Source organism: Rattus norvegicus, chromosome 5 (genome assembly GCF_036323735.1).
Source record: "Rattus norvegicus strain BN/NHsdMcwi chromosome 5, GRCr8, whole genome shotgun sequence".
NCBI lineage: Eukaryota > Metazoa > Chordata > Mammalia > Rodentia > Muridae > Rattus > Rattus norvegicus.
The window spans coordinates 115,983,055-116,009,082 of NC_086023.1; the positions used below are offsets into that span (position 1 = coordinate 115,983,055).

Consider the following 26,028-nt stretch of genomic DNA (forward strand, 5'->3'; position numbering starts at 1 on the left):
GAACTTGAAATGGTTTTAAACCTATGTCTTTGTTATTGTTTAGAATTGTTTTAGAGCTGGAAAAAAACGTGTGCATACATGTTTTATCGTTGTAGGGCTACCTCAGACAAAGCAAATAAGCTGGAGTCAACAGTGGAGGTGTATCGTCAGAAGCTCCAGGACCTAAATGACCTCCGCAAGCAGGTGAAATCCTTACAGGAGACAAATATGATGTATATGCACAACACTGTGAGCTTGGAAGAAGAGCTGAAGAAGGCCAATGCAGCTCGTGCACAGCTAGAGACCTATAAGCGCCAGGTGAGACGACTGCGCCTCTCAGCTGATGCAGTACAAGTTCGGTATGGTGATTTCATCTGCTTTTCTCAGAGTGATTCAGAAGAAGCATCAGGTGTAGCTTTGTGTGCTTCCAGTGAATTTCTTCTTTCTACAATTGTAGTTTAAGGGATGGTCAACGAATCTGACTTCCTGTGTCCTTCACCTTTTTACTGCCTTCTGAGCTCGTCAGGTTTTCCTGCTGACCTTTTATTGTTTGTCAGTGTTTTGTTATGTGGACAATGCCTGCACAATGGTAGAGACTGTAGTGCTACCTTCAATACTCTGTTGTGCCATCTATCAAACAATCCAGAGAAATAGTCAAGTAAGGCCTACTTCTAAATATTTAATTATGTTAAATTATGTTAATTGTATTGTTAATACTGCTACTAATAAATTAAGTATATCAAATACATTAAAAATGTGTTGAATTTTATGTAATTCTTATTTTGATATTCTGTTTTTCTAAATACTTAGAATTAGACACTAATATTAGACATTTTATTTCCAATCAGGCTTTTTATTTATTCAACCCTGAAAGTTTATGAGTATCATGATCTATTTTCCTTCACTTTCTTTCCCGTCCAAAGGTTCAGGACCTTCACACTAAGCTTTCCTCTGAATCCAAAAGGGCAGATACACTAGCATTCGAAATGAAGAGGCTTGAAGAGAAACACGAAACTTTACTCAAGGAAAAAGAGGTGATCATAAATGTTTGATGCGAAGTGTGTCTTTTTTTAAAAAACTTTGGATTGCCCTAATCCTAGTCCTTAACCACTAACCTGACACTTAAGCATATTTCCTTCCTAATGATTTTCTAGTTCCTTGTCCTAAGTTTTTAATTCATTTGTAGTTGCTATATCAGTACATAGAAATATGGTTGATTTCTTTTTAATATTTTTGACAACAATAATTAAGAGGCTCGTTTTTCTATGTGTAAGTTTTTGTTGTTGTGATGGAAGATCTGTTGACTAAAAAGGACTGGGTTTATTCCACCAGTCAGTTTGACTACTTTTTGCTGGTACTGTGGTTCTGGTTGCTGTGGCTCTGAGGTTTGATTTAATATCAAGTAATATGATGCTTTCATTGTTTGTTTGGTTCAGGATTACTGTGGCTATTTGGGATCTCTTGTGGTTTCATAGAAATTCCAGCTTTTTCCCATTCATTCATTCTTTTTTTTTTTTTTTGAAAATGTTGTCATTCCTCCTATGGAGTTTGTACTGAATATGAATAATTTTGGGTGGGTTAGACATTTTAGCAATATTCAATGATTCTTATATAGAATATTGAAGGAGTATTAGAATTGAGAAATTGAAATTCAGTAAAGTTGTAGGACAAAGTCAAGCTGTTTTATGCACCAGTGGTGAGATTATTGCAAAGAAATCATGAAAACACCCAGTGACAATAGCTACAAAATAAAATTCTTAGTACTAAGCTTAACCGAGAGTATAAGATCTCTGTGGTGAAAGTTAGAAGATATTGATGATAGGAATTGGTGGTGACATTTAGAATGGAAAATTCTCCATTTTTCACACATCCTTTATTCAATTCCATTAACTTTTGTCAAGAAGAATAATGAAGTAGCAGTGTTTTAGTGCATGTTTTCTAACTGGTGATTTTCAGCCAGCTACTTTAAAGCAAGGACCATAAACAGGTTTATTAGCATATATAAGTATACTATATATTCTACTTCTTTAAAAATATGTTGTTTCAAGGGTGTCATTGAGCTATTTGCTATGACAGGATGTCTGGCATATATGTAGACAGGAAAGATACAGTTGAGCTTACCAGTTACTATAGTTTTAGTTCATAATGCCTCCTTCTTTTGGCAGGCCTGTGGTAGGATTGGACATCATGAAAGCAGTGACATTTTAGAGGAATAGTTTTTCACCCAGTGGTGGATGGTAGGTAGACAGAGGGGCGCACAGGAGGGCACCAGAACAAGTGCTAAGTCCTCAATGACATGGCCCCAGCACTCTGTTTCCTCCAACAAAGCTCCAGCTTCTATTCTTTCTAGTACCATGGTCTTGTGAATCTACCAAGGATTAACTCATTCATTGGTTCAGGGCTCTCATACTCTAATCATCTCTGAAGTATCATCACCCCTGCCAACCACTTATTTGTGCTTTGCTGATATTCTAGACATAGTTCAGTGGAGTTGAAAATTAAAATGAATCATCATCTGCAGCTTTAATATATATCCACAGAAATGATCCATGACTACCACCATCAAGTACTGTATGGTCGAGTCTGCTTTCTCTCAGTCTGAGCAACTGTTTATATATATTTGCTGTCTGCATTTTTCTGGCCTGTCTAGAGCATGCAGTGACATGACTGTAGGTTTTATGATTATCTTGTTCAATGTCATCTGTACTTTAGCACAAGCTCTATATGGTGTATGCGGGGAGTCTGCCTGGCATTTGTTCTCTCTGGAAGGCAGTGGTGGGGCATAGCATTAGTGGTTTACAGGAAGCAAAACTTGGCTTTGGGAGAGTAAGAGCTGCTTAATATCAATAATATTTATCTTACTTAATTCTTCGCTATGCTGTGGACAGAAACTGCTGGCTTCTGGAGATTGAAACCTGTTGTTTAGCAGAGGTGGATTAAGTAACGCAACAATTGTTCTGGCTTTTTGTTATTTTTTTCCACAAATTCTCTCACTGATCAGGAGTTTTGAGTTAGTTAACTCCTTGAGAGTCAGGAAAAGAATGCCATGCATACATGCATAAAGAAAGAAAATTGGTATACAGTGTGCACAGAGAAACACACATTCACATACATAACCCTTCTGGTCTAGCCCAAGCATGTGTCTTATCAACTCCACAAGTTTCATACACACACCCATGCTTACATATGCATATATATTGCACATATATATAATTATTTTTTTTGGTAAATAGGGCAAAAGCTTTCATGAGCAAATTTCATTGAACAAGCGCCAGTGCAGAAAAAACTCAATCATTCTAGATGAAAAATAAGTTCCCACTTTTATTACTCAGAGAAAGAAAAACTTCTACCTTTTTATTGATGAAAGTAAGAAAAAAAAACCCATCTTCTTTATTGCTGAAAGAAAAAACCTCATATCTCAAATCGTGAAAGAAAAAGCTTTCTTTTTACCATTTCTTGGTGAATTAAACAAGTCTTCATGTAAGAAAAATGCCTCTCTCTACTGTTGTTCTTAGAACTTGTATTTTCTCAGGAGAATAGATTATATGACTTTCAAGTGTCTTTGTATCAAAAAAAAAGTTCACTGCAAGTTCAAGACATTAATTCAAGTCAATAAATTGATTAAGGAGTTTCAGCAGGAATGTTTACATGCCTGTTCATTTAAAACTTCTGTCATAAAGTAGCATAGTTTTGTTAAGAGGCAAATGATCTTCCTGTGTCTCATTAGTTTTGAAGTTTTGTATAGATAAATCCAGGCAATATTTCTTTGTTCTTGTACTTACAATAAATTGTTCGTCTCAGTTTAATGACCTTTAGTCATCTGATAATGGTCTCATAGCTAGCCTAGAAATGTCTCTGATCATAAATTTGTCCCAAGCCTGCTTATCCTAGTGCAATTACCCTGTGGAACATGAAAGTTTACAGAACTCAAACTAGCTTAAAGGGCTCCAAATTACTCCTATAAATTTAGGAATTCTGTAGAATCATAATTATGAATTATGATATCAATTTGTCTAAATAGCATTACTGCAAGAGAGTATGTCTTCATTTATCTGCAGAAAATCTGCCCAATAGGGTGGCCTAATTCCTAGGAATTATTAGACTAATTTAATAATTACAGGAAAGACATAACAATAACAAGAATCAATCCTGGGATGAGCTCTCTTGAAGGCCTTACAATTCAGTGTTTTACCCATCAGAGCCTTGCAAAAGGATGGCCCATCTCCAGGAAAGTCACCCGCTAGACTTAGGCTCTCCTAGATGGGTCCTGACAGATGTACTATCTATCGTTGAATAATGCCTGTAGTGTTGATGTAGCAGATTTCATTTGTCTAGTCACACTGGGACTCATGCCATTTTGGACTGTTATAAATATTGCTGCTAGTTTGTTCACATGTTTTTATGTGGGTATTTTTTCATTTCTCTAGAACATACTAAGAAAGGTGATGTGGTGACATGTAATAAGTATATTTAATATTTTTCTATGTCCTAGCCAATACTTTTCTGTCATTTTGGTTTATTTTAACTATCCTACTGAATGTGAAATAGCATGTCAACTTTTACTTGTATTTCCATAATGACTAAGGACATTGAGCAAGTATGTGTACTCTATGGCTATTTGCCTAAATAGTACTTCCTGTAAAAGAGCTCTTAAGATCCTTCCCATGTTTTACTTCAATTGTTGGCTTTTATTATGTAAGGATTCTTTTTAATGTATTGTGGATGTTAAGTGTTGGAATTTTTTTTTAAAAAAACCATAGAAATATTATTAAGAATACGTTTTTGTTTTAATCCCAGGTATATGGGGCTGCTTTGGACTGTCCACAATAACTGACCGTGATTTGCTTTGTGTTCTAGCAGTGACGTGGTTTTGCCAGCCATAGATAGTTTGTGTGTGTGACATTTGGAATCCTGGGAACTTTTCAGAGGGTATATGAAATGCGAGAACCCCAAGAGTGTGGTTGTCGGCTGCTCGGGGGATTGGATGCAGTTTGTCAGTAGTCATGCTCATTAATGAAACAAAAAGAAAGAATTAGATCTCTCTCCCCCTCCCCTTCTTTCTTTCCTGTCTACTGTTAGGGGGAGAAATTGGATGGGAGAGATAAAGGGTGGGAAAAGAAAAATCCACAAACTATATACAGAAGCTACAGTCAAATCTATAAAAATAACTGATACAACAGATGTAATTGTCTCAGAGACTTACTGCTGAATAAGCTCACCCTTTCTAGTTCCTTCTGAACTCTGGCAATCTAGTTCAACTCAGCTGTTCTGGTTCAAACTCCTCTTCATACTGACTGATTGAATCTGGTTTCTCTCGGCTTCTCACTGAATTGCTCTGCTTAAGCCTCTAACTAGCAATTTATTCTAATCTTCTGCTTCCTTCATTCTCTGGCTTCAACTGTCTCTGCTGATGTGAATAAACTGCATGAACTCACAAAAAGCTCACACACACACACACACACACACAGTTGCTGTCTACTGGTTGTTAATGGGGTTATAACTGCTGATAAAACAATTCTTTTCTAGCGATTGATAGAACAGCGTGACACTCTGAAAGAGACGAATGAGGAGCTGCGGTGCTCAAAAGCACAACAAGATCACCTAAATCAAGCTGGTGAGTTGGTTGGATTGAACTGTTTTTCTAATGACTGAAGTATACTGATAACACACTAATTGATTTTCATCACTTAGATTCATCTGCTACAAAAAGTTATGAAAATCTTGCTGCTGAGATCATGCCAGTGGAGTACAGGTAAATTTGTACTAATTGATAAGTCATATCTGATTGTATAAGTAAGTGCCAGTTCATTTTTTTCTGTTCTTTTTTATATTTCTGTATCTTTAAGGTTTAATAAAAGTTTAGTTATTTAATAGAAGTTTATTACCATAGAATTGAAAACAACTTTAATATTTTACTTCAGCAATTTAAAAAACTATCAGAAGTAAAATTTTATAACTGACAGAGTAACAGTTTAATTTTTAAGACATGGTCTGTATTGTATTGAAACCATTTTTATTTATTTTTTAATTCTGAAAAACTCTTAATATATGACATTCAAATCCATGTGAGTAAAATAGAAGTTTTCAGTGGTAGTGGGAAAATTAAAAAAATGGAAGCATAGGCAATCCCCTTCAGTCCAGCTTTCATCCTGGTTGTGTTTATGGTGAATTAGGTATTTAACCTATCCACTTGTAAAATACTTCCCCAGGAGTCAGGATTTAATCATTAAAAGTCAGATTAGATTATCTCTTGTTTAGTTTTATTAAAATATAATTCATCCACTTAAAAATACAGTTTGCTGTTTATTACTGTATTCCCAGTTCTCACTTTCACATTGTGACCATCACTGTTATTATCTGATTTTAGAATGGTTATTGCACCCATAAGACATATACACCCAGTAGCAATTGTTACCCGTTCCCGTCACCCCCAACTCATCCTTAGATGACCAGTACCAGCTGCTTTTTACTAATACCTCATATACAAGGAATATATAGTATCTTTTTTTTTTTTTCAGAAGAAATAATACTGAAGTTCTCTTTGGTCTAAATTTGTAGCCTGATTTTTTCGTATGGCAAAATTTGCTTTACTGTACACTTTTAGTAACTCATTTTAAGCCATATGACATAAGACAAAAAGCAATATCATCATAAGCCTCTGAATAGTTGTGTAAAGTGAGAATCGCTTTGTTGTTGAGTCGATCGTTATACTAAAATTAGATTTTCAAAGCTGTAGAACTTAATTTTTAGATTGATGCTGTTGACATTTAAGACAAAAATTTGGATTTGTTGAAAGTAGTTGCTTTGGGAGTATGAAATTTGGAAAAAGGAGAAAGCGTACATTTCCTTTTTAATATTAGGATAAATTTTGTATTTTTCCATTTTAATAAGTAAAGTCCATTAAAACCTTTATATGAACCATTAATATAATTTGAAAATATTTAATATACCATATATGTGTGCTATATTTATACCATTTCCTGACTGTCTCTAACCCCTGTGTGTACCCCTCCTCATTAATTACCTTTCTTTATTTACTTGTCATTGCTACATATGAATTTAAACCAATAGATCTTACCTGCTGAGTCCATTTAGTGTTGCTGATACATGTGTGTTTTGGGTTCTGACCACTTAGAATTGGATAACCAATTAGAGGTTCATTCCTGGAGAAGACCGACTCTCAGTAGTATCTCAGTATCACCTTTGTCTTGTGAAATCTCCCCATCCATCTGATGCTGTCATTGCGCAGGTCTTGTTTAGGCAGTCTAAAAGTTGAGATTTCATGTTTGCAACTTCCCTGACTTATGTCTCAGCAGACATATCCTGGTTCTCTGGCTCACACAGTTTTCCCAGCACATTCTCTGCAATGTTTCCTGAAACTTAGATGGAGGATTGTGTTGTAAATGTAGGAGTTGGGGCTGAGCACCCCGCAATCAGTTGTTCTCAACATTTTGACAATTTCTGGCTTCTTATAATGGTCTTCTGCAGTAGCAAAAAGAAGTTTCTTGGATGAGGGACAAGAGGTACATGTAAGTGTACACCTGTGGGCCTAGGGATAAGTATTAAAACTGCATTTAAAAGCTAAGTATGGTGTCTCATGCTTTTATCCCACACCCTGCTTTGGAGGCAGAGGCAGAAAGATCTCCTAGAGTTCCACAGCAGTCAGAGCTACAGTACATATTAAGACCCTGTCTAAAAGGAAAGAAAGAAAAAGAATGCAGTTACTAGTCATGGCCGTGGTAGGCTCTGCTGTGGGCTCTAATTCCAGTTACTGAGATACACGTGCCAGCATTGCACCTTTGGGCTGTCTTGCCTTGCTGGCGATTGTGGCTCATACGTATCACACTAAGTAGGACTACTGATTATTTTCTTTCCTTGGTACTTTGGAGTACTGTAAAATCTAGTCCCCGCAGAGACTTTTGGGTCAGATCCTGCTGAATTTCTCTTAAATCCAAAGTGCCTGGTGTTTTGTACAACAGGGAGCTACCTTCAGCCTCCTGAGAACAACCAAGTACAGCAGCAATAGTGTATGGGTTAGCACTCTCCTCGATGCCTCCAACCAACAGCTAGGAAGGTTCATACCTACAAGGTTTTGGTTTTGGTTTTAGGTTTTGAGGTTTTTTGTTTTGAGGTTTTTTGTTTTGTTTTGTTTTGTTTTATTCTGTTCTGTTTTGTTTTGTTTTATCTTTGGTTCTTGGAGGAAGCATAATCATAACAAGTGGTGTAACTTCATTTAAAAAAGGTACACACACCCACACATTGTTATATATGTAGTTTTAGATAAACATGAAATAATTCTCCCACTTGAAAATATCCAGTGTATTTATCCCTCCTGCCCCTTTCACTGTCTGTCCATCTGTCTGTCAGTCTGTCCGTGTCTCTCTGTCTCTTTCTTTCTCAGAACTGTGCTATTCTATTCTTCCCAACTTATTTCTCTGCCCATTTTCCCCATTTACTCCTTCACAGCACCTATATCATTCTGTTCTCTCTGGAGGTTGTCTCTTCCATGGCCCTTTACTTTCCAGGTTTTTGTGGCTACTCCAGTAGAGCTGGGAGAGTCAGAGCTGGGGCTACAGATAAGAGAAATAAAGCATTTGTATTTGGATCTGAGTTACCTTAGTAGTTTCCTTCTTCCAAGTCTTTACCTCCTAATTTTATCATTTTATTTTTCTTTACAACCAAATAATTTCAAAAGTTAAAAATAAACCATTCCTTGGCATATGTCCAAAGAATTGAACATCACAATAGCTAAGAAATGAAAACAACAGAATGCCCTTCAACTGATTCGTGGATAATGAAACACACAGATTTTCTTAAAAGAAAAATAGAGACCAATGTCATAAGAATATTTAAAGTTTTTAGGCAAACTTTTTCTTACATTTAGTTGTTTTAATTATATATATCTTAAGAATATATACTACATTTTCTGAAGTTGCTAAAGTTTAAAAATGAAATCATTGTCTTGCATAGTGATTTAATGGTCTAACTCATGGTCATTTACTGTTAACCTTTAACAATTTTCTTTTGAGGTGTGACCTTTCAGGACATATAATGTTTCTGTTTAAATTCTCAGAAGTTTTGATCATCTTTTAAAGCTAGAGTTATTGGGTAGATACAAATTCTCTAAAATCATATGGTGGTTCCAGTGAGATAGCTTAGTGGGTTAAGGTGCTTGCTGCCAGCCCTGTCTTCCTGTGCTAGCTTTGGACACGCATGGTGAAGGAGCAAACTGATTTCACAAGTTGCTTTACATGGATACTCTGGAACATATGTGCACATACACATATATGTACTTATACATACAAATAAATAGATGTAGTAACAATTTGAAAAGAATATAGTAGATTTTATTTTTAAAAACTGAAAAACAAAATTGCTTTTAAATATTAGAGAGGTGTTCATTCGACTCCAGCATGAAAACAAAATGCTTCGCCTGCAGCAAGAAGGGACGGAGAATGAGCGCATCGAGCAGCTGCAGGAGCAGTTGGAACAGAAACACCGCAAGATGAACGAGCTGGAAACTGAGCAAAGGTAACTGTTGCCTCTAGATGTTATGTGACTCCATTATCTAAAGTGGGATACAGTACTGTGGTCTCAATACATAACCAAGCAGGTGTCTCCAACCACTATATTCAGGAAGGAAGTCAAGGAATTTAGTCAAGTGATAATCATAAAATAAATGAGTGATATGTTCATGTGATAGTCTGGTTATCCCAACTACTTATTCTTGAATTTCACTAAATGTCCTCACAACTCAAAGAAAACAAGTGAGTAAATAATGGTCTGACAGCTGCCACAGTTGGTGTATAGCTAAGGCATTGCTTGTATAGTCAAATTTTTAAAATTCTTGCACTGAGGTTTATGTCATTTCAATAATATTATATGAAACAAAAGCTAACACAGATCAAAACTTAAATTTTTAAATAGAATAAAGTGCTTTTCTGAGATTTATACTGGTGAGATGAATTTTCTCAAAAAATTCATTTATATTTTAATAATATTGGTCATTCTACAATCTTGGACATGGGAATGGAATACTAGTAATAAACTATTACATGAGACTAGAAACAATGCAATATGTTAGCAGAAGCAACGCTCCATTTCTGCATTATGCAGTTTCTTAAATTCAAGTCACTTAAATTCAGACTCTGTTCAACTAGCCACAGGAACAGTCTGCATAATATAGCATCAAATAGGGTGCTTCCCTAGTCCTACTGAAGTGCTTAGGACTTTAATAATCATAAACAAACAGTACTCACAGCTAGCTTGTAAGAGTTTCCTGTGAGAATCCTTCATAATGCCCTTCCTTCTATGCTTCAAACTCTAGAAGCTGAAGCCCAGGGTTCCTTCATGGCAAGCAAGCAAGCGTTCTGCTGAGCTATCTCTCTACGCTCATAAGTAATAGTTTCATACAAGCACTTTTGGGGACCAAGTCTGTTAAATCCTCACTTTGAATTAGTAACTATGATTATGCTTTTGCCATAAATAATAAGAACATGGAGACTGAAGGTCAGAAACTTACTGAAGTTAGTTACACAGCTTATACACTCTGATTTTCACATCGAAAGCATCTATTGATCTGACTGCTGAGTGTCTCTAACTTACCTCATCAATAGCTACTCATTATAGAGACTAGCTGGATAGTTTGCTTATCCAGTGTTTACCAGATCCTAAAGAGACCATTGCAGTTTCAGACACTTGAACTTTTTTTCTGTGAGCAAAATAGAGACTTGACTATTATTGTATTGCTAACACTGTAAATGCTAGGTTTCCGCTTTTACTCAACTGATCAGGAATGATAAACCTGTGACTGCATTCAGCATGTGCACATATATATGCTTTAAGAGAAGAAAGTTACATCCTCTTCTACCTATTGTGCGTGTCACAGATAAATCACCTTGTACTTCTTTCTGCTAGCATTTCCATTAAATGCACAAGTGCATTTTTATAACTCCATAGCTGCTTGGACTTTAAATATGAATAGATAAACACCAACTCATGTCACAATAGGTTGAGCAAAGAGCGCATTGGAGAACTACAGCAGCAAATTGAGGACCTCCAGAAGTCGTTACAAGAACAGGGCTCTAAGTCTGAAGGTGAAAGTGTAAGTAACAAAGTCCATAACTTGTGTGTTAATTCTCTAATAGAGTTTTTGCTGCCCATCTGCATTTGAAATGCTACCCTTCTCATTAAGGGTACCTTCAAATACCGTATATATCTGCATAGCAGATGCATTGATTTGCCAACTTGAATTAAATAGATTATTCATATGTATCATAAGATGATTTCTATCTGTGCTGCTCAGCATCTTTCCTTAAAGTCTAAGTCTTGGCTTAACAGAGTGACGCACTCTGAGACCTAACAGATCTGCTGGGATTTCACTGAGGTTGGCCTGAAGAAAAACAAAAATGAGAAAAAAACTTCTTAGTAGGAAAATGAGAATGAAACAAGTGATTACAACTAACAGGTCATTCAAGCAATGCTAACAAGTGTGAAGGACATTAAAACAGTTTGAAGACAGCACTCTCCTATTGGTTTCCCCTCTCAAATACCATCCCAAAGCCTTCCAGACAATGTGGGCTAAGATAAGAAAACTTGAAAAGATGTAGATTTATATAAATTTTGACATTTAGCAGTTTTTTCATACTTTACATGTATATGTGGGGAAGAAAAGAATTGAGAGAGATGCATGTAGTTGATAAAGCAAAGGTAGGTAGACCTGGATGAGCTAGCAGATCCCAGTTGCTAGAAAGTACTGGTGGGGGAGGAAGCTCCAAAGTTAGGAGAGATAGAAAGGCAAACTGAAAGAAAGGGCTGCATTTCCTTCCTGTCTTTTGCATACTTTATATGGTTTTCTCTTTCTTCCCTGGGGACTTGGAACATAGAAGTCATCTCATGCATGGCGGCATCTCATATGCGCATATATACGGTATTGTACCCTCTTTAATACGGATAACGCTAAGCCGCATTAGGGAATGCTAAGGTGGCACCTGTTTAGGGGAATGCATTTTGGTTTGCAGCGTTTTCAAGAGTAATTCTTTCATCTTTTCTTTTTGATTTATTAATGTCCAGATTTATTAATGTTATCAGATTGTGTCTTTTAAACTTTGTAGGTATTTAGTAGAAGTAGAACTGCTGTTATGATTTAAAGTACCACTTTTAAGAGAGGAAACTTGCTATTTTAAATTGTTTTTGACAAAAAAATCCAATTGTCTTATTTTAATGTTGATATTCAAGTGCTTTCATTTACAATAGTAGTTTTATAAGGTAACTATTAAAATCTGTACTTTTCAGTAGTTGTTATCTAAATACTGAAATGTTTGATACTCCTCAATATATCACATTCAGCTTGGATTTGCTATTTTTCAAGTTGAAGTTTAATTTTTTAATGTGTTCAAAAATGTGTAGAAGTTTTAATTGTTCCTCTTTTTTACTTCATTTCCTATTCTCGTTTCCTTTCCCTTTTGATATAGAAATTATACCTAAAATTTTAGGTTTTAGAAACTGTGCTGTTACAAGTACATGTTCTGAAGACTTTTTACATAATAGACCTTTGAAAGAGGTTCAGAGACTTAGATGTTTGGGCAATTTACCCTTTGTAAGTGAGTCATCTTAACAGCAACTGTTTTAATTTTATAGTCCAGCAAATTAAAGCAGAAGTTGGAAGCTCATATGTAAGTAAAACTGATGTTCATTTCAAAGGGGAAGGGGGTTGAAGAAGCTTCTGGAAAATGTTCTTTTCTGACTTGGTGAATGAATGCATAGGCCCTGATGTTATCAGACTACTCACCACTGCTACCAGAAGCAAAAGAAAACATGTTCAACTGCTCATGTCTGTCAGCCAGTCCAATGCCTGTACTTTTAAAGAGCTAATATCATCTGACACATATAACCTATCAGACCACCTTGCTTATATGGCTACTAACTCTATAGAGCATGTCCTTTCATGTGCATAGGAAGTGGAGGTGCTGAGGGAAAAGCAACAGTTTTAGAATGCTCTATGAATCAGGTGCATTAACATCCTCACAGCAGTCAATGTAGTTAGGGAAATATGTTCCCATTTTACCTGTGGCAAACTAAAGACCAGACAGATCCTTGCCCCAAGTACAAAAATTTATGTGGCGAAGACCAGTTTTCATCGTCAAGTCTGTTTGACACCAGGCTCCATGCTCTCTACTACTCAGGGAAAAACTAACAGAAGTCCATGAAGAATTACAGAAGAAACAGGAGCTCATTGAAGACCTTCAGCCAGATATAAGTCAGAATGGTAAGTATTCATTAAAACCTGGATCAGCCTTCTTAGGATCTGCCCCTTCTAGTGAAGGAGATAAGAATAGATCTGACTTTACACAGTGTATAGTTGTGCACATTGCATAAGAACCATGCTCTTTTTAATGCTCAGATCATTTGCATATGCATATTAATTTTAAAGCAAAGATCAATTTTAACATGAACTGATTGATATAAAGGAGTATCAAACATTGTATATGCTAGTCAAGTTAATACTATAGAATCTGAGTAAAATAATTTCGGGATGGGTTAAAATAAACTTCAAATCAGGCAGTGTTTTATTTTCTTTCATATGAACAGTATGCTTCATTTCTGTGATGCTTGCTTAAAAAACAAAACAAAAATAGCTAGGTTATAGAGAATGATTGAGGGTATATTACTTATAGTTCAGAGGTTTTAGATATGAATAAATGACAGAGAAGAAATTAAAGGGTTTTCTTGGTAGCCATTGGAAAATTAATTTGACAAATACAATTTTTGTGTGCAAATCAAGTGTCTTAATAGGTAATAATTGATTTAATTTTCTTTTCACAAATAGCCCAAAAGATCAGTGAACTTGAAGCGGCTCTTCAGAAGAAAGATGAAGACATGAAAGCGATGGAGGAGAGATACAAAATGTACTTAGAGAAAGCCAGGAATGTGAGTGACACACTTGCTCAGCCCATCCCTGTGCCCATGTTCTCATTATACTTGATTCTGAGTGCAGTGCTGTTCAGTGCTGAACCTAGTCACTCTGCTATTCTCTGCCTTACCTTGCCTTGCCTTGCCTTGCCTGTGAGGTTCTGGCTTCTTCTATGTGACGTCTGCATACTCAGTCACATTCTAACTTAGTGTCTGGTAAATATGACCTTAGGGACAGCTTGAACATCGACTGAAAGGAGTGAACTTACTAAAGAATGTGGCTGCTGTAATAGAAAGTCTTTTACTTCAGAACAATGAACCTAAACGTTTGTGTCAGTGTTTGTTCAGACAATACCATGTGTATGAAATAAATAGGAAAAGTGTATGTCTGAAGAAATACGTTGTTTTGTCAAGTTCTAACTCAAATGTCCAACTGATAAACCTGTGGGTCCTGGGTGTGATTCCCAGCACCCATCTGGTGGCTTACAATCATCTGTACCTCCAGTTCCAGGGACTCAGATGACAAATCTTCTGTCTGGTCTCTGTAGGCACAAAGTATACATGCAGTGCACATATATACATGTAGGCAGATGCTCAGGATGAGGTCATGGAGGTAACCTGTATTCAGGGTTACCTTTTGTTTGGAGTAAAGTGGAAAACCAAAGGCTTCTGAGCAGAGGTATGGAGTGATCTGGCTTAAGTTGTTATGGGGTCATGACCAGCCACCTTGAAAAGTAACACTCAGACAAAATAAAACTAAGACATCTAATTCTTAAAAGCTAAACAATCAAACCTCAATGCTCAAAGTTTAACAGAAAAAGTGGCTGCCATGGAAGATGTACAAGAGGAATTTGGTTTGGTTGTAAACTAATTTCTAATGACTTGATAATCTATGTTAGATTGATATCTAATCTATGTTATAATTTTATAAAGCATGTTCTTATGTTGTTGTTACTTGTAAAGTCAAAATGGACTTTTTTCTTTATGTAGGTCATTAAAACTTTAGATCCCAAATTAAATCCAGCATCAGCAGAAATAATGTTACTGAGAAAGCAGCTGGCGGAGAAGGACAGAAGAATTGAAATTCTAGAGGTAACGCCTCCACATCCACTCAGGTCCTCACCCTCCACGGAGTCCTGGGAAGTAATCTCTGTCATATTGCCATCCACAAAACCTTTGTTCCTCATGGTGTGATCCTGATAATTGGTTGGGTTCTTAGCCTTTTTTTCTTACACAATTTTTATAGTAGTACTTACCATTTTTATAAATAAAGGTGGATGTGGTATTGTACAGTTTCAAGTAAGATACTTTAATTGCTTTTTCAGTTTCTATGGTAAAATGTTTTACAGGACTACTATTTTCAAGAATTGCTGCTGTTTTTGAAATGGACATGCTGAACTGTGTTATATGGCCTCCCCCATGAACTGTGATTGGCTTCTTCTCATATAATTAGAGCATAATTACCTTGTATGATGTCCTACCAAGTCATTGTGAGCTATGATGGAATTATTTCTTCTCAAAACTTGTAATATGTTCTCTTTCCTGCATCCAGAATATATATACCAGGCTGATGTTTGCCTGCTATCAGCATCTGTCCATACAAAGCCATGTGTATGAAATGCACAGAGAAAGTACATGTCTGAAGAAATGTGTCATTTTTTTTCAAGTTCTAACTCAAATGTCCAATTCTCTTCCTCTATAAAATGTTGCCTGTGTTTACACAACAGAAACTCTCACCATGTTTGAGTCCTCTTGCATTGCATGGCAGAAGGATACTTTGTATTTTTATCTTTTGATATGTGATAAAGTACCTTGGGGATGCAGAAGTCTATCTTGCATTTCTGTAGTCCAGCATTAAACATCTGTAAATCAGAGGCTGGATTTGCAGCTCATTGGTAACGCATCTCAGGCTTCATCTCTCATTTTTGATTCTTGGGCTGGGTTTGTCCAAAATAAGGAGACTTAACTAGATAATTTTTAAAATCTTAGTTTTCCAAGTGTGTTGACCATTCGTTTTACAGAGGAAGCCAATGCACATATTCCAAAAAGAGCAATGGCAAAGTGGTGGCACTCACTAGAGGATTCTGAAGGAAAAGCCTTGATTAACTCAAAGCATACGGGTGCTTAATTTTTGTTCATTATCCCTTGTGTGTAAGAAAAGGAGAAGTTGGGTTGCAAGGGCTATTCTCTAGGTGTTTGGGCCTTGCATACTCTGTCCCCTGAGCATGGATTTTAAGGAGGATACAAGCACTCACTGTTTTTATTATTTGTACCCCTATATCTGCTGCTCATCAGAATTACAGAAGTGACTTATTAGAATAATAAACAGTGGTGCTGAGGAGCCCAGCAGTTTGTTTGCTGTGTCCTTTCTCCTTGGTTTGACTCCTTCAGTACGGCGCCATACTGGTATTTCAGCTAGTTGCTTTTGTCTCAAGTCATGAGAATCAGCAGCACAGGAAGTGATCACGAAGGGTGTGCTGTATATGTGTTTAAGTTGCTATTTCTGAGGAACATTTGTAAAATGAGGATTATTCACATTCTTTGTCTTCGCAAAAGATGTTTTGATTGCATTCTGCATAATTCACTCCTTTAGTAATTTATGTACCTTACAAATGCATGTTTTTCTATTCTCCCAGGAGTTGAGATAGTATGGAATTTACTTTTTTTTTTTCAGTAATTTGGGGAAACTGTTGATATCTTAGTTGTCTTAATCATTTTCTATTGCAGAGTGAATGTAAAGTGGCAAAATTCAGGGATTATGAGGAAAAACTCATTGTTTCTGCCTGGTATAACAAGGTGTGTTAAGTTTCAGTGGTGAGTGGGTTTAAGCCCTGTTGATCACTTCCTTGACTGGAATAATAGAAAGAAATATGTTTTATACTAGTACAATACAGTTGTGTTACAAGATCTGCTGTCAGAGTAATACCTTCCCTGATCAGAAATCCAGTAGACCAAACTTGAGTATTTTTGTCCAGGTAGTTTTATACCCACCTACACCTTCCAGATCTGTTTATCTAGGTTCTTCTGTATGATGTGTTGTGCAGTACAGTGATGATTCTAACACACACACACACACACACACACACACACACACACACACACACACAATTGCTTTGTAAATTTTTTGTTATAATTAAACTTAGTTCTAGCATGCTGTCTAGATGTAAAATTTAGTGGGTTAAAAGAGAGACGCTGAATTTTGTGCCCTCTTCCTAGTGTTGTGTGACATAGATTGGCTTTTGAATCCTTAATTTTTTCTCAACCATTAGCCTGCTAGAACTGCTGTAGTGATGACATTACATTTTAGCATGTTTATCTGTTTCTTCATTCAGAGCCTGGCCTTTCAGAAACTGGGCATGGAATCTCGGCTGGTGAGCGGTGCTAGTGCTTGCAAAGACAGCGTCGCGGCTGCTCCCGCGCGCTCCTTCTTAGCACAGCAGCGGCACATCACCAGCACCCGAAGAAACCTCTCTGTGAAAGTCCCAGCTGCGGCGTCTGACTAGTCTGCAAAGCAAACACAACAGAAGTGCCTCAGAATGTCTGTACCCCAAGGAACTACCAGATAGAAAACAAAGGTTAAGATGCTTGGTAGCAGCTAGTTTTATTTTGGTTTCGCTTTGAGACAGGGTCTCATAACCCCAAAATGGCATAGAATTCACAATATATTCAAGGATGATCTTGAACATCTGATCAATCCTTCCTACCGTTCCTGTGCACTGGGATTAATAGACAACACTTGTAGACTACCGTATCAAGTTTATATAGTTCTAGGGATCAAAATCAATTGCTCTACTAATTGAGCTACCTTCCCAACCTCAGAATCAACTGTATTTAAGTCAAAATATATCAAATCAACATTTCCAGCTTACTTAGAAAGCAAAGTACAGACTCAGCTCTGTCTCTGGGCAGCACATTGGAGTAGTTGGAAGTGTGATGAAGTAAATACTTGTCTTGAAATGGCATCATCATCATCATCATGTGTGGGAAAGCAAATGCAGATTCCAACTTTGTTTTTAGTTGTGACAGCAAGTCAGTTAATTTGCAAGAAGTAATCAGTAGTTTGTCATTTACTATCTAGATTAACCTTATGGAAAAGTTTCCAGTTAGGCATGTGGTGAAAAACTGTTGCAGGTGAATTCCTTAGACTGTTGTGTAGTTGCCTCTGTAGTTAATTCTGCCCTCTAGAGGATGCTTCGGGTGCTGTGGAAACGACAGAGCTGGGAAACTGCTGTTGTAGTGACTTTGTCCTTAAAAGTGACAAACGCGCAGCTTCTCTGAGTTGGATGCCCCTTTGAACATGGATTGCTGTGAATGAGTGTGGACCAAAGGGTTAAGATGGGAAATAAACTGACATTTATATTTCTGATGAAAAGCAAACTACACTTTGAAATGTCCACATGCCTTTAAGTATGCACTGTTGTGGGCTTTGCTTTCTAAGAAGAAATTTTGCCTCTTTATTGAAAAGAAACAGTGATGAAACAGCTTATAGCCAGATTGGTTTCTGCTTTCCTCTAAGGAGTGTCTGGAGCTGTATTTGTGGCATTCAGTTCATGTCTGCCCAAGGATGTCTGTTCCAGAGGTGTTACTTTCCAATTTGGGGTCACTTTTTAAAGTCACAGCTTTGGAATATTAGTTGTTAAATCAGTATTGCTTAATGTAGCCACAAATGGTTCATTCTTGTGTTGGTCACACTTCCAACACTTACTAGCCACATTTTTCTCTCATTGTTGAGAGTTCTTGTGCAGTGAGTCACAGTAAGTCTTGGTTTTTGATGACTTCCTTAGACTACAAATGTAGGAAGTGTACATCCATTTCCCATGTACAGAGGAATCAGATGGTGACAAGAGCGTAGCAAACACAAGTGAGACAACGTTGTGTCTACCCCAAACATTCCCAATCATAATGTGAAGGAGCAAACTTGTGAGCTGCTTGATCCTTGTGAATCAGCTCCTCACCTCTGTCCTCGTAGCATAAAAGAAGGGAGTTGTCATATGTAAGCAAAATGGGGTGGTGGTAGCTGAGTAAGGCAGATTGAGCTGGCAGGCTGTGGGGCTGTGGTCTACATCTAATTCTTAGTCCTTTGCAGATATGAGTATTGTTCTATTTGCAGTATTAACTCATTTAGATAACTGCCTATAAATCCTTGCACAGTAACTTTTAACCTCTTAAAATATAAGAATTTCACAGTGATTTGGGGTCTTTGAGATTAGTGGCATCTGCCAGGATATTTTGTTTTATCAGGGTTCCTTCTGTTGACTACCTCTTAGATTTTGATGATTCTTGTCTGTATTTTACACTGTTGGTTTGTATTTTGTATGTTCTTACAGTGTCTGCTTGCCTATGTCTTTTAGTGAAATAAGACTTTGAAATTATTAGCATGCTATTTAACATTTTTCTAAAAATTATGACATTTGGGTATATTTTTGTCAATGAAGACATTGATGGTAGTGTTTGTATTTGCTTATAATTGAGATTTTATAAGTACCCTTTTAATGGAGCTGACTGTAAAACATCAACTTCAATAAATTTGTTTCTAGTACAATTGCTCATAAATTTCTAAGTAAGTAATATAGCACAAATAAGGACATAAGGATGATTTCTTTTTTCTTAATTAAAAAAAAGCAAATTTTCTGATTTTTCTAGTTTTAAGTAGAATTTTGAATGTTTGATACATGTTTATACAAAACTAGTGTAAAGTTCTATATCATCTAGATTAATCACAGAAATCCAGGCTGTGATCAGGGTGAGATTCTTTCCTTGTATAGTTTATGCAGTGAGACTGGTGCCCTACCAGGTAGAAGTCAGATCTGGAACCATGCTTTTCCAAGAGGATTGAAGGGAAGATTGAATGCATAAGCAGGGGTTTGTCCCAGTGACTATAAAGTTAGAAACAACCTTGAATTTCAAGTGGTTGTCCTTGGAGTGATACTCCTTTCTCTTTTTGGATATAATTATGACACTGATGTTTATCTTGGGATTAACTTAATGTATTGAGACATATTTGAAGTTTATTCTATTTTTTTAATGATTTGACTAATGATTTAATGTAAGTAAAAAATGTCTTGCCTAGCAACCTTTAGCTGAGTATACTTTAATAATAAATATCTGGTCTTTGATGACTGGATGTTAAAAACTTCACAACCACATGTACTTCTGTATAATGGTGTATCTGGCATTTTGGGGATGATGGTGGTTTGGGCCAGAGTACTGACATTTTGTGTAAAAATGAATGTATATGGCTTGTTATACATTCAGTCTTACTGTGATCCTGTTTGTTGCACAGAAATAGTTTGGACATTTATAAAGCACAAGTCATCAGAGGAAATAGTGTGTAGTTATTAAACTTGAGGAAGTTTCAGTGTAGCGTTTAGTTTATTCAAAAGGTCCCTTCTATTTTCTATGGCAAATGCTGTCACACTTGAAAACTAGAAGCAATACTTGATTTATTTTTGTAAGTATTTAGAATATTATTTTAAATAAATAATTGTCAATATAATTGTGAAATGTTTTAAGTAAATAAACGTCTGCTTCTGAGTCAGTTTGCTGTGGTGTTTTAATGGCTACAAATGCATATTTATTTTCCATTTCAGTGAAGGGCTAAATTTGATTGGTAAGCAAAATTCCATGAATTCAAGCTTAATTTTTATGTGTGAACAGCTTACATAAAAGTGATTTTTATGTGTTCTTAGTCTCTTGTTTTCACCATTAGAATGTAGATATCTTTTGTTAATGTGGAATTCAGAACATTTCTAGGCACATGAGTTTTATCAAGGGCTAACTTCAATATCCATTCTTGAATTATCTCTTAATAGTTTCCATAATGTAATAAAATTCTTTCATTAATAATTTATTGCAGTACCTTGGGCATGGACCTCACACCTTTTCCTCCTTGTGACGTGGTGTCAGGACCACGCGAGTTCTGGCTGACTAGATATGAATAATACAGAGCTCACATATGGAGAACATGGGCATGCTCCTCTTAGTGCTGTGACCTCCCCCCCACTGCCTCATGGTTCCCACAAAGCACATTTGAACCCTTCAGCTGTGAGCTGCTAGCTCAAGATTCTCTTGTGTAAAGCTAGTTTGTATTTTGTTCTTTGTCCATCTTGGTAACCATGCCCAGCTTGTGTTTATCCTCACGAGCTATACACGGACTGAGGAAAGCACACGGACTGAGGAACGCACAGGTGCTCCTTGTTCTCAAACCCTGTCTGCAAATGTTGGCTTTTGTTGACGTTGCTGACTTGTCAGTAAGTGTGTTACGATCACATAAAAATCCAAAGATATAAAAGAATAGGGACAGGGCAAAAAGTGAAAAGCCTGCCTCACTTTAGGTAGATGTCCAGGATACCTCCCAAACTTTATTTTGGGACTTGTCAACTCTAGAATATTGTGATGTCCTAACGAAATCAAAATCACTTTGTTTTTAATTCACTAGTTAGTGAATTAACTAAATAGTGATAGTGCCACTAACTCTTCTATTTCAGTGCAGATTGCAGTCACTTGAGGTTGTTTTGGGAGTTGTACTTTGTAGATCACTTAACTGATCATAGGGACTTGGAATTCTACAGACCCAAAGCTGAAGTTATTTTTATCTATGCTGAGCCATCTATGTAGCTATTTCAAGGTGTAAAACTTACAAGATGTATTAGCAAAGCAGTAACTTCCACCAACCCAAAAGCCAAGAATGTGTTGAGATCTCTGGCAGGGTTCCCCACTTTCTGCTGCCCTGATGCCCCACAGTGTTTGTGGTAAACACTTTACTTATGACCACCCATAACTGTAAAAGTACAGTCAGTAACTTTCAGAGTGGGACGTTCCCAAGCCTTGGCTGCAAATAAACCGTGTCTTGGTTTTTAAAGAAACTTTTGTTGTTGTTGTTGTTGTTCACAAATGGACCTATGAAGTTCTGCTCACTTCTCTGTGCCCACTTCTGTCCTATGGAGTTCCCAATTTCATTAACTTCTTTAGTTTACTGGTTCGCCCGTCTGCCACTTTATATATACTGCTAAATCCTTCTAGTAAATTGTAAACCTGTTTTATTTTCTACTTTGACATTCTCTAGGTATCTGCTTTGAAAATAGTCTCCATACTGTGACTTTCTATTAAAAGCCATCCTCAATATTCTGGTGTTTACTGCTTGACTGCTCTTACTACATACACAGACACACACACGCCATACATGCATAGTACATAATATAAACATACATACATGCTCAGATTTTTGTAAGACTGTGGTAATTTTACAAATTCCTAGAGTTTTTTTTTTTTTTGGAAAGAACTTTGGAAATTTGCATGATGGATTATTTTTCTAAGATGAACTGTTGTCAATATATTTATTAAAATAGAAGCAAGGTAATTCAAAAGGAGAAGTGATATTTCCAACAACTTTAGGCTTCTTCACATTAAACAAATATAATTCAAACTTAGCATCACATATAACCAAATTATAGAGCTTTCAGAAAATGAAAAATAATACCCTGGAGTAGATTAACTGACATTTCAAAACATGTTTAAAGAAAAATGTTGCTAAAACTGTTTTTTTTCCCCCTACCTGGTTCACTTGCCCCATCTCTATGATTTTTTTTTACATTTTTTCTTTTATTTGGATTATTTTTTAAACTTTAAATGTTATCCCCTTTCCTGGTTTCCCCTCCAGAAACCCTATATCTGTCCCTCTTCCCCCTTGTTCTATAAGAGTGCTCTCCCACCCACACACCCACTCCCTCCTGTCTCCTTACACTGGCATTTGCCCTACACTGTGGCATCAAGCCTTGAAAAGAAAAAGGGCCTTTTCTCCCACTGATGTCCAACAAGGCCATCCTCTGCTACATATGCAACTGGAGCCATGGGTCTATCCTTGTGTACTCTTTGGTTGGTGGTTTAGTCCTTGGGAGCTCTAGGGGATCTGGTTGGTTGATACTGTTCTTTTTCTTACATAGTTGCAAACCCCTTCAGCTCCTTTAGTCCTTTCTTTAACTCCTCCTCCTCAGGGAACCCATTCTCAGTTAAGTTGTTGGCTGCCAGCATCCACCTTTGTATTTGTCAGGCTCTGGTAGAGCCTCTCAGAAACAGCTATATCAGACTCCTGTCAGATGCACTTCTTGGCATTCACAATATTGTCTGTATATGGGCTGAATCCCCAGGTGGGGTATTCTCTGAATGACTTTTCTTTCAGTCTCTGCTCCAGACTTTGTCTCCATATTTCCTCCTATGAATATTTTTGTTCCCACTTCTAAGAAGGACTGAAGCATTAGTACTTTGGTCGTCCTTCTTGACCTTCATGTGGCCTATGAATTGTATCTTGTGTATTCCGAGCTTTTGGACTAATATCCACTTATCAGTGAGTGCATACCATGTGTGTTCTTTTGTGACTGGGTTACCTCACTTAAGATGATATTTTGTAGTTCCATCCATTTGTCTAAGAATTTCATGAAGTCATTGTTTTTAATAGCTGAGTAGTACTCAATTGTGTAAATATATCACATTTTTTGAATTTATTTTGAATTTCCATTTATCTCTGCTGAAGGACTTCTGGATTCTTTCCAGCTTCTGGCTATTATAAATAAGGCTGCTATGAACATAGTGGAGCATGTGTCCTTGTTATATGTTGGTGCATCTTTTGGGTATATGCCCAGGAGTGGTATAGCTGGGTCCTCAGGTAGTACTATGTCCAATTTTCTGAGAAACCACTAGACTAATTTCCATAGTAGTTGTACCTGCTTGCAATCCCACCAACAATGGAGGAGTGTTCCTCTTTCTTCACATCCTTGCCAGCATCTGTTGTCACCTGAGTTTCCCCCACCCCACCCCACCCCCGGAGCTGGGGACCGAACCCAGGGCCTTGCGCTCCCTAAGCTACCTAACCGCTGATCTAAATCCCCAACCCCGACACCTGAGTTTTTGATCTTAGTCACTCTGACTGGCATGAGGTAGAATCTCAGGGTTGTTTTGATTTGCATTTCCCCAACAACTAAGGATGTTGAACATTTCTTTAGGTAATTCTCAGCCATCCAATATTCCTCAGCTGAGAATTCTTTGTTTAGCTCTGCAGTCCATTTTTTAACGGGTTATTTGACTGTTTGGAGTCTAACTTCTTGAGTTCTTTGTATATTTTGGATATTAGCTCTCTATCAGATGTAGGATCAGTAAAGATCTTTTCCCAATCTGTTGGTTGTCATTTAATCCTAATGGTATTGTCCTTTGCCCTACAGAAGTGTTGCAGTTTTATGAGGTCCCATTTGTCAATTCTTGGTTTTAGAGCATAAGCCATTGGTGTTCTGTTCAGGAAAATTTCCCCTGTGCCCATGTGTTCAAGGCTCTTTCCCATTTTCTTTTCTATTAGTTTCATTGTGTCTGGGTTTATGTGGAGGTCTTTGATCTCTTGGATTTGAACTTTGTACAAGACGATAAGAATGGATCGATTTGCATTCTTCTACATGCTGACCTCCGGTTGAATCAGCACCATTTGTTGAAAATGCTGTCTTTTCCCCACCGATAGTTTTAGCTTTTTTGTCAAAGATCAAGTGACCATAGGTGTGTGAGTTCATTGCCGAATCTTCAATTCTATTCCATTGATCTACCTGCCTATCTGTGTACCAATACCATACAGTTTTTATCACTATTGCTCTGTAATACAGCTGGAAGTTAGGAATGGTGACTCCCCCAGAAGTTCTTTTATTGCTGAGAATAGTTTTCACTGTCCTGGGATTTTTGTTATTTCAAATGAATTTACAGATTGCTCTTTCTAATTCTGTAAAGAATTGACTTGAAATTTTGATGGGACTTGCATTGAATGTGTAGATTACTTTCAGCAAGATGGCTATTTTTACTATATTAATCCTTCCAATTCATGAGCATGGGAAATCTTTCCATCTTATGAGATCATCAATTTCTTTCTTCAGGGACTTGAAGTTCTTGTCATACAGATCTTTCACTTGTGGCTTCATAAAAGTAATTGGGTAGTGTACCTTCTGTTTCTGTTTTGTGGAATAGTTTGGATAGTATTGGTATGAAGTCTTCTATGAAGGTCTGATAGAATTCTGCACTAAACAAATCTGTTCCTGGGCTTTTTTTGTTGTTGTTGTTGTTGGGATACTTTTAATGACTGTTTCTATTTCTTTAGGGGTTATGGTATTGTTTAAATGGTTTATCTGATCCTGATTTAACTTTGAGACTGAGACCTGTCTAGAAAATTGCCTATTTCCACCAGATTTTACAGTTTTGTTAAGTATAGGCTTTTGTAGTAGGATCTGATGATTTTTTTTAATGTACTCAGTTTCCCTTTTCATTTCTGATATTGTTAATTTGGACACTGTCTCTGTGCTCTCTTAGTCTACCTAAGGGTTTATTTATCTTGTTGATTTTCTCAAAGAACCAGCTTCTGGTTTTATTGATTCTTTGTATAGTTCTTTTTGTTTCTGCTTGGTTGATTTCAGCCCTGAGTTTGATTATTTCCTGTCTGCTAATCTTGTGTGTATTCGCTTCTTTTTGTTTAGAGCTTTGAGGTGTGCTGTCAAGCTGCTAGTGTGTGCTCTCCAGTTTCTTTTTGGAGGCCCTCAGAGCTGGCTTTTCCCTCTTAGCACTGCTTTCATTGTAGCCCATAAGTTTTGGTATGTGTTCATTTTCATTAAATCCTTAAAACTTTCATTTCTGTCTTTATTTCTTGACCAGTTTATCATTGAGTAGAGAGCATTGTTCAGCTTCCATTTGTATGTGGGCTTTCTGTTGGTTTCGTTGTTACTGAAAACCAGCTATGGTTCGTGGTGATCCGATAGGATGCAGGGGATTATTTCAATCTTCTTGTATCTGTTCATGTCTGTTTTGTGACTAATTATATGGTCAGTTTTGGAGAGGGTACCATGAGGTGCTGAGAAGGAGGTATATTCTTTTGTTTTAGGATGAAATGTTCTATAGATATCTGTTAAATCCATTTGATTCATAACTTCTGTTAGTTTCCCTGTGTCTCTGTTTAGTTTCTGTTTCCATGATCTGTCCATTGATGAGAGTGGGGTGTTGAAGTCTCCCACTATTATTGTATGAGTTGCAATGTGTGCTTTGAGCTTTTGTAAAGTTTATTTGTGAATATGGGTGCCCTTGCATTTGCAGCATAGATACTCAGAATTGAGAGTTCATCTT

At 36.9% G+C, this 26,028-nt stretch overlaps 1 protein-coding gene across 6 annotated transcripts in view; it reads left to right on the top strand.

Moving 5' to 3' along the window:
- The window catches only part of Hook1 (hook microtubule-tethering protein 1), a 63,284-nt gene extending 42,856 nt beyond the window's left edge, over positions 1-20,428 (top strand). For 2 of the 6 annotated variants that reach the window (NM_001107946.1, XM_039109897.2), the window contains exons 11-22: positions 96-297; positions 903-1,013; positions 5,506-5,593; positions 5,671-5,731; positions 9,370-9,510; positions 10,990-11,083; positions 12,619-12,653; positions 13,164-13,246; positions 13,808-13,908; positions 14,881-14,982; positions 16,618-16,686; positions 17,223-20,428. In NM_001107946.1, the coding sequence (NP_001101416.1) occupies positions 96-297; positions 903-1,013; positions 5,506-5,593; positions 5,671-5,731; positions 9,370-9,510; positions 10,990-11,083; positions 12,619-12,653; positions 13,164-13,246; positions 13,808-13,908; positions 14,881-14,982; positions 16,618-16,686; positions 17,223-17,393 (1,258 nt within the window). In that variant the 3' untranslated portion in view covers positions 17,394-20,428. Of the gene's footprint in view, positions 1-95; positions 298-902; positions 1,014-5,505; positions 5,594-5,670; positions 5,732-9,369; positions 9,511-10,989; positions 11,084-11,864; positions 11,909-12,618; positions 12,654-13,163; positions 13,247-13,807; positions 13,909-14,880; positions 14,983-16,617; positions 16,687-17,222 lie in introns of those variants that run through there. The other 4 variants (XM_063287638.1, XM_039109898.2, XR_005504438.2 and 1 more) reach the window with 3 other exon arrangements.
- The last annotated feature ends 5,600 nt before the right edge of the window (positions 20,429-26,028 follow it).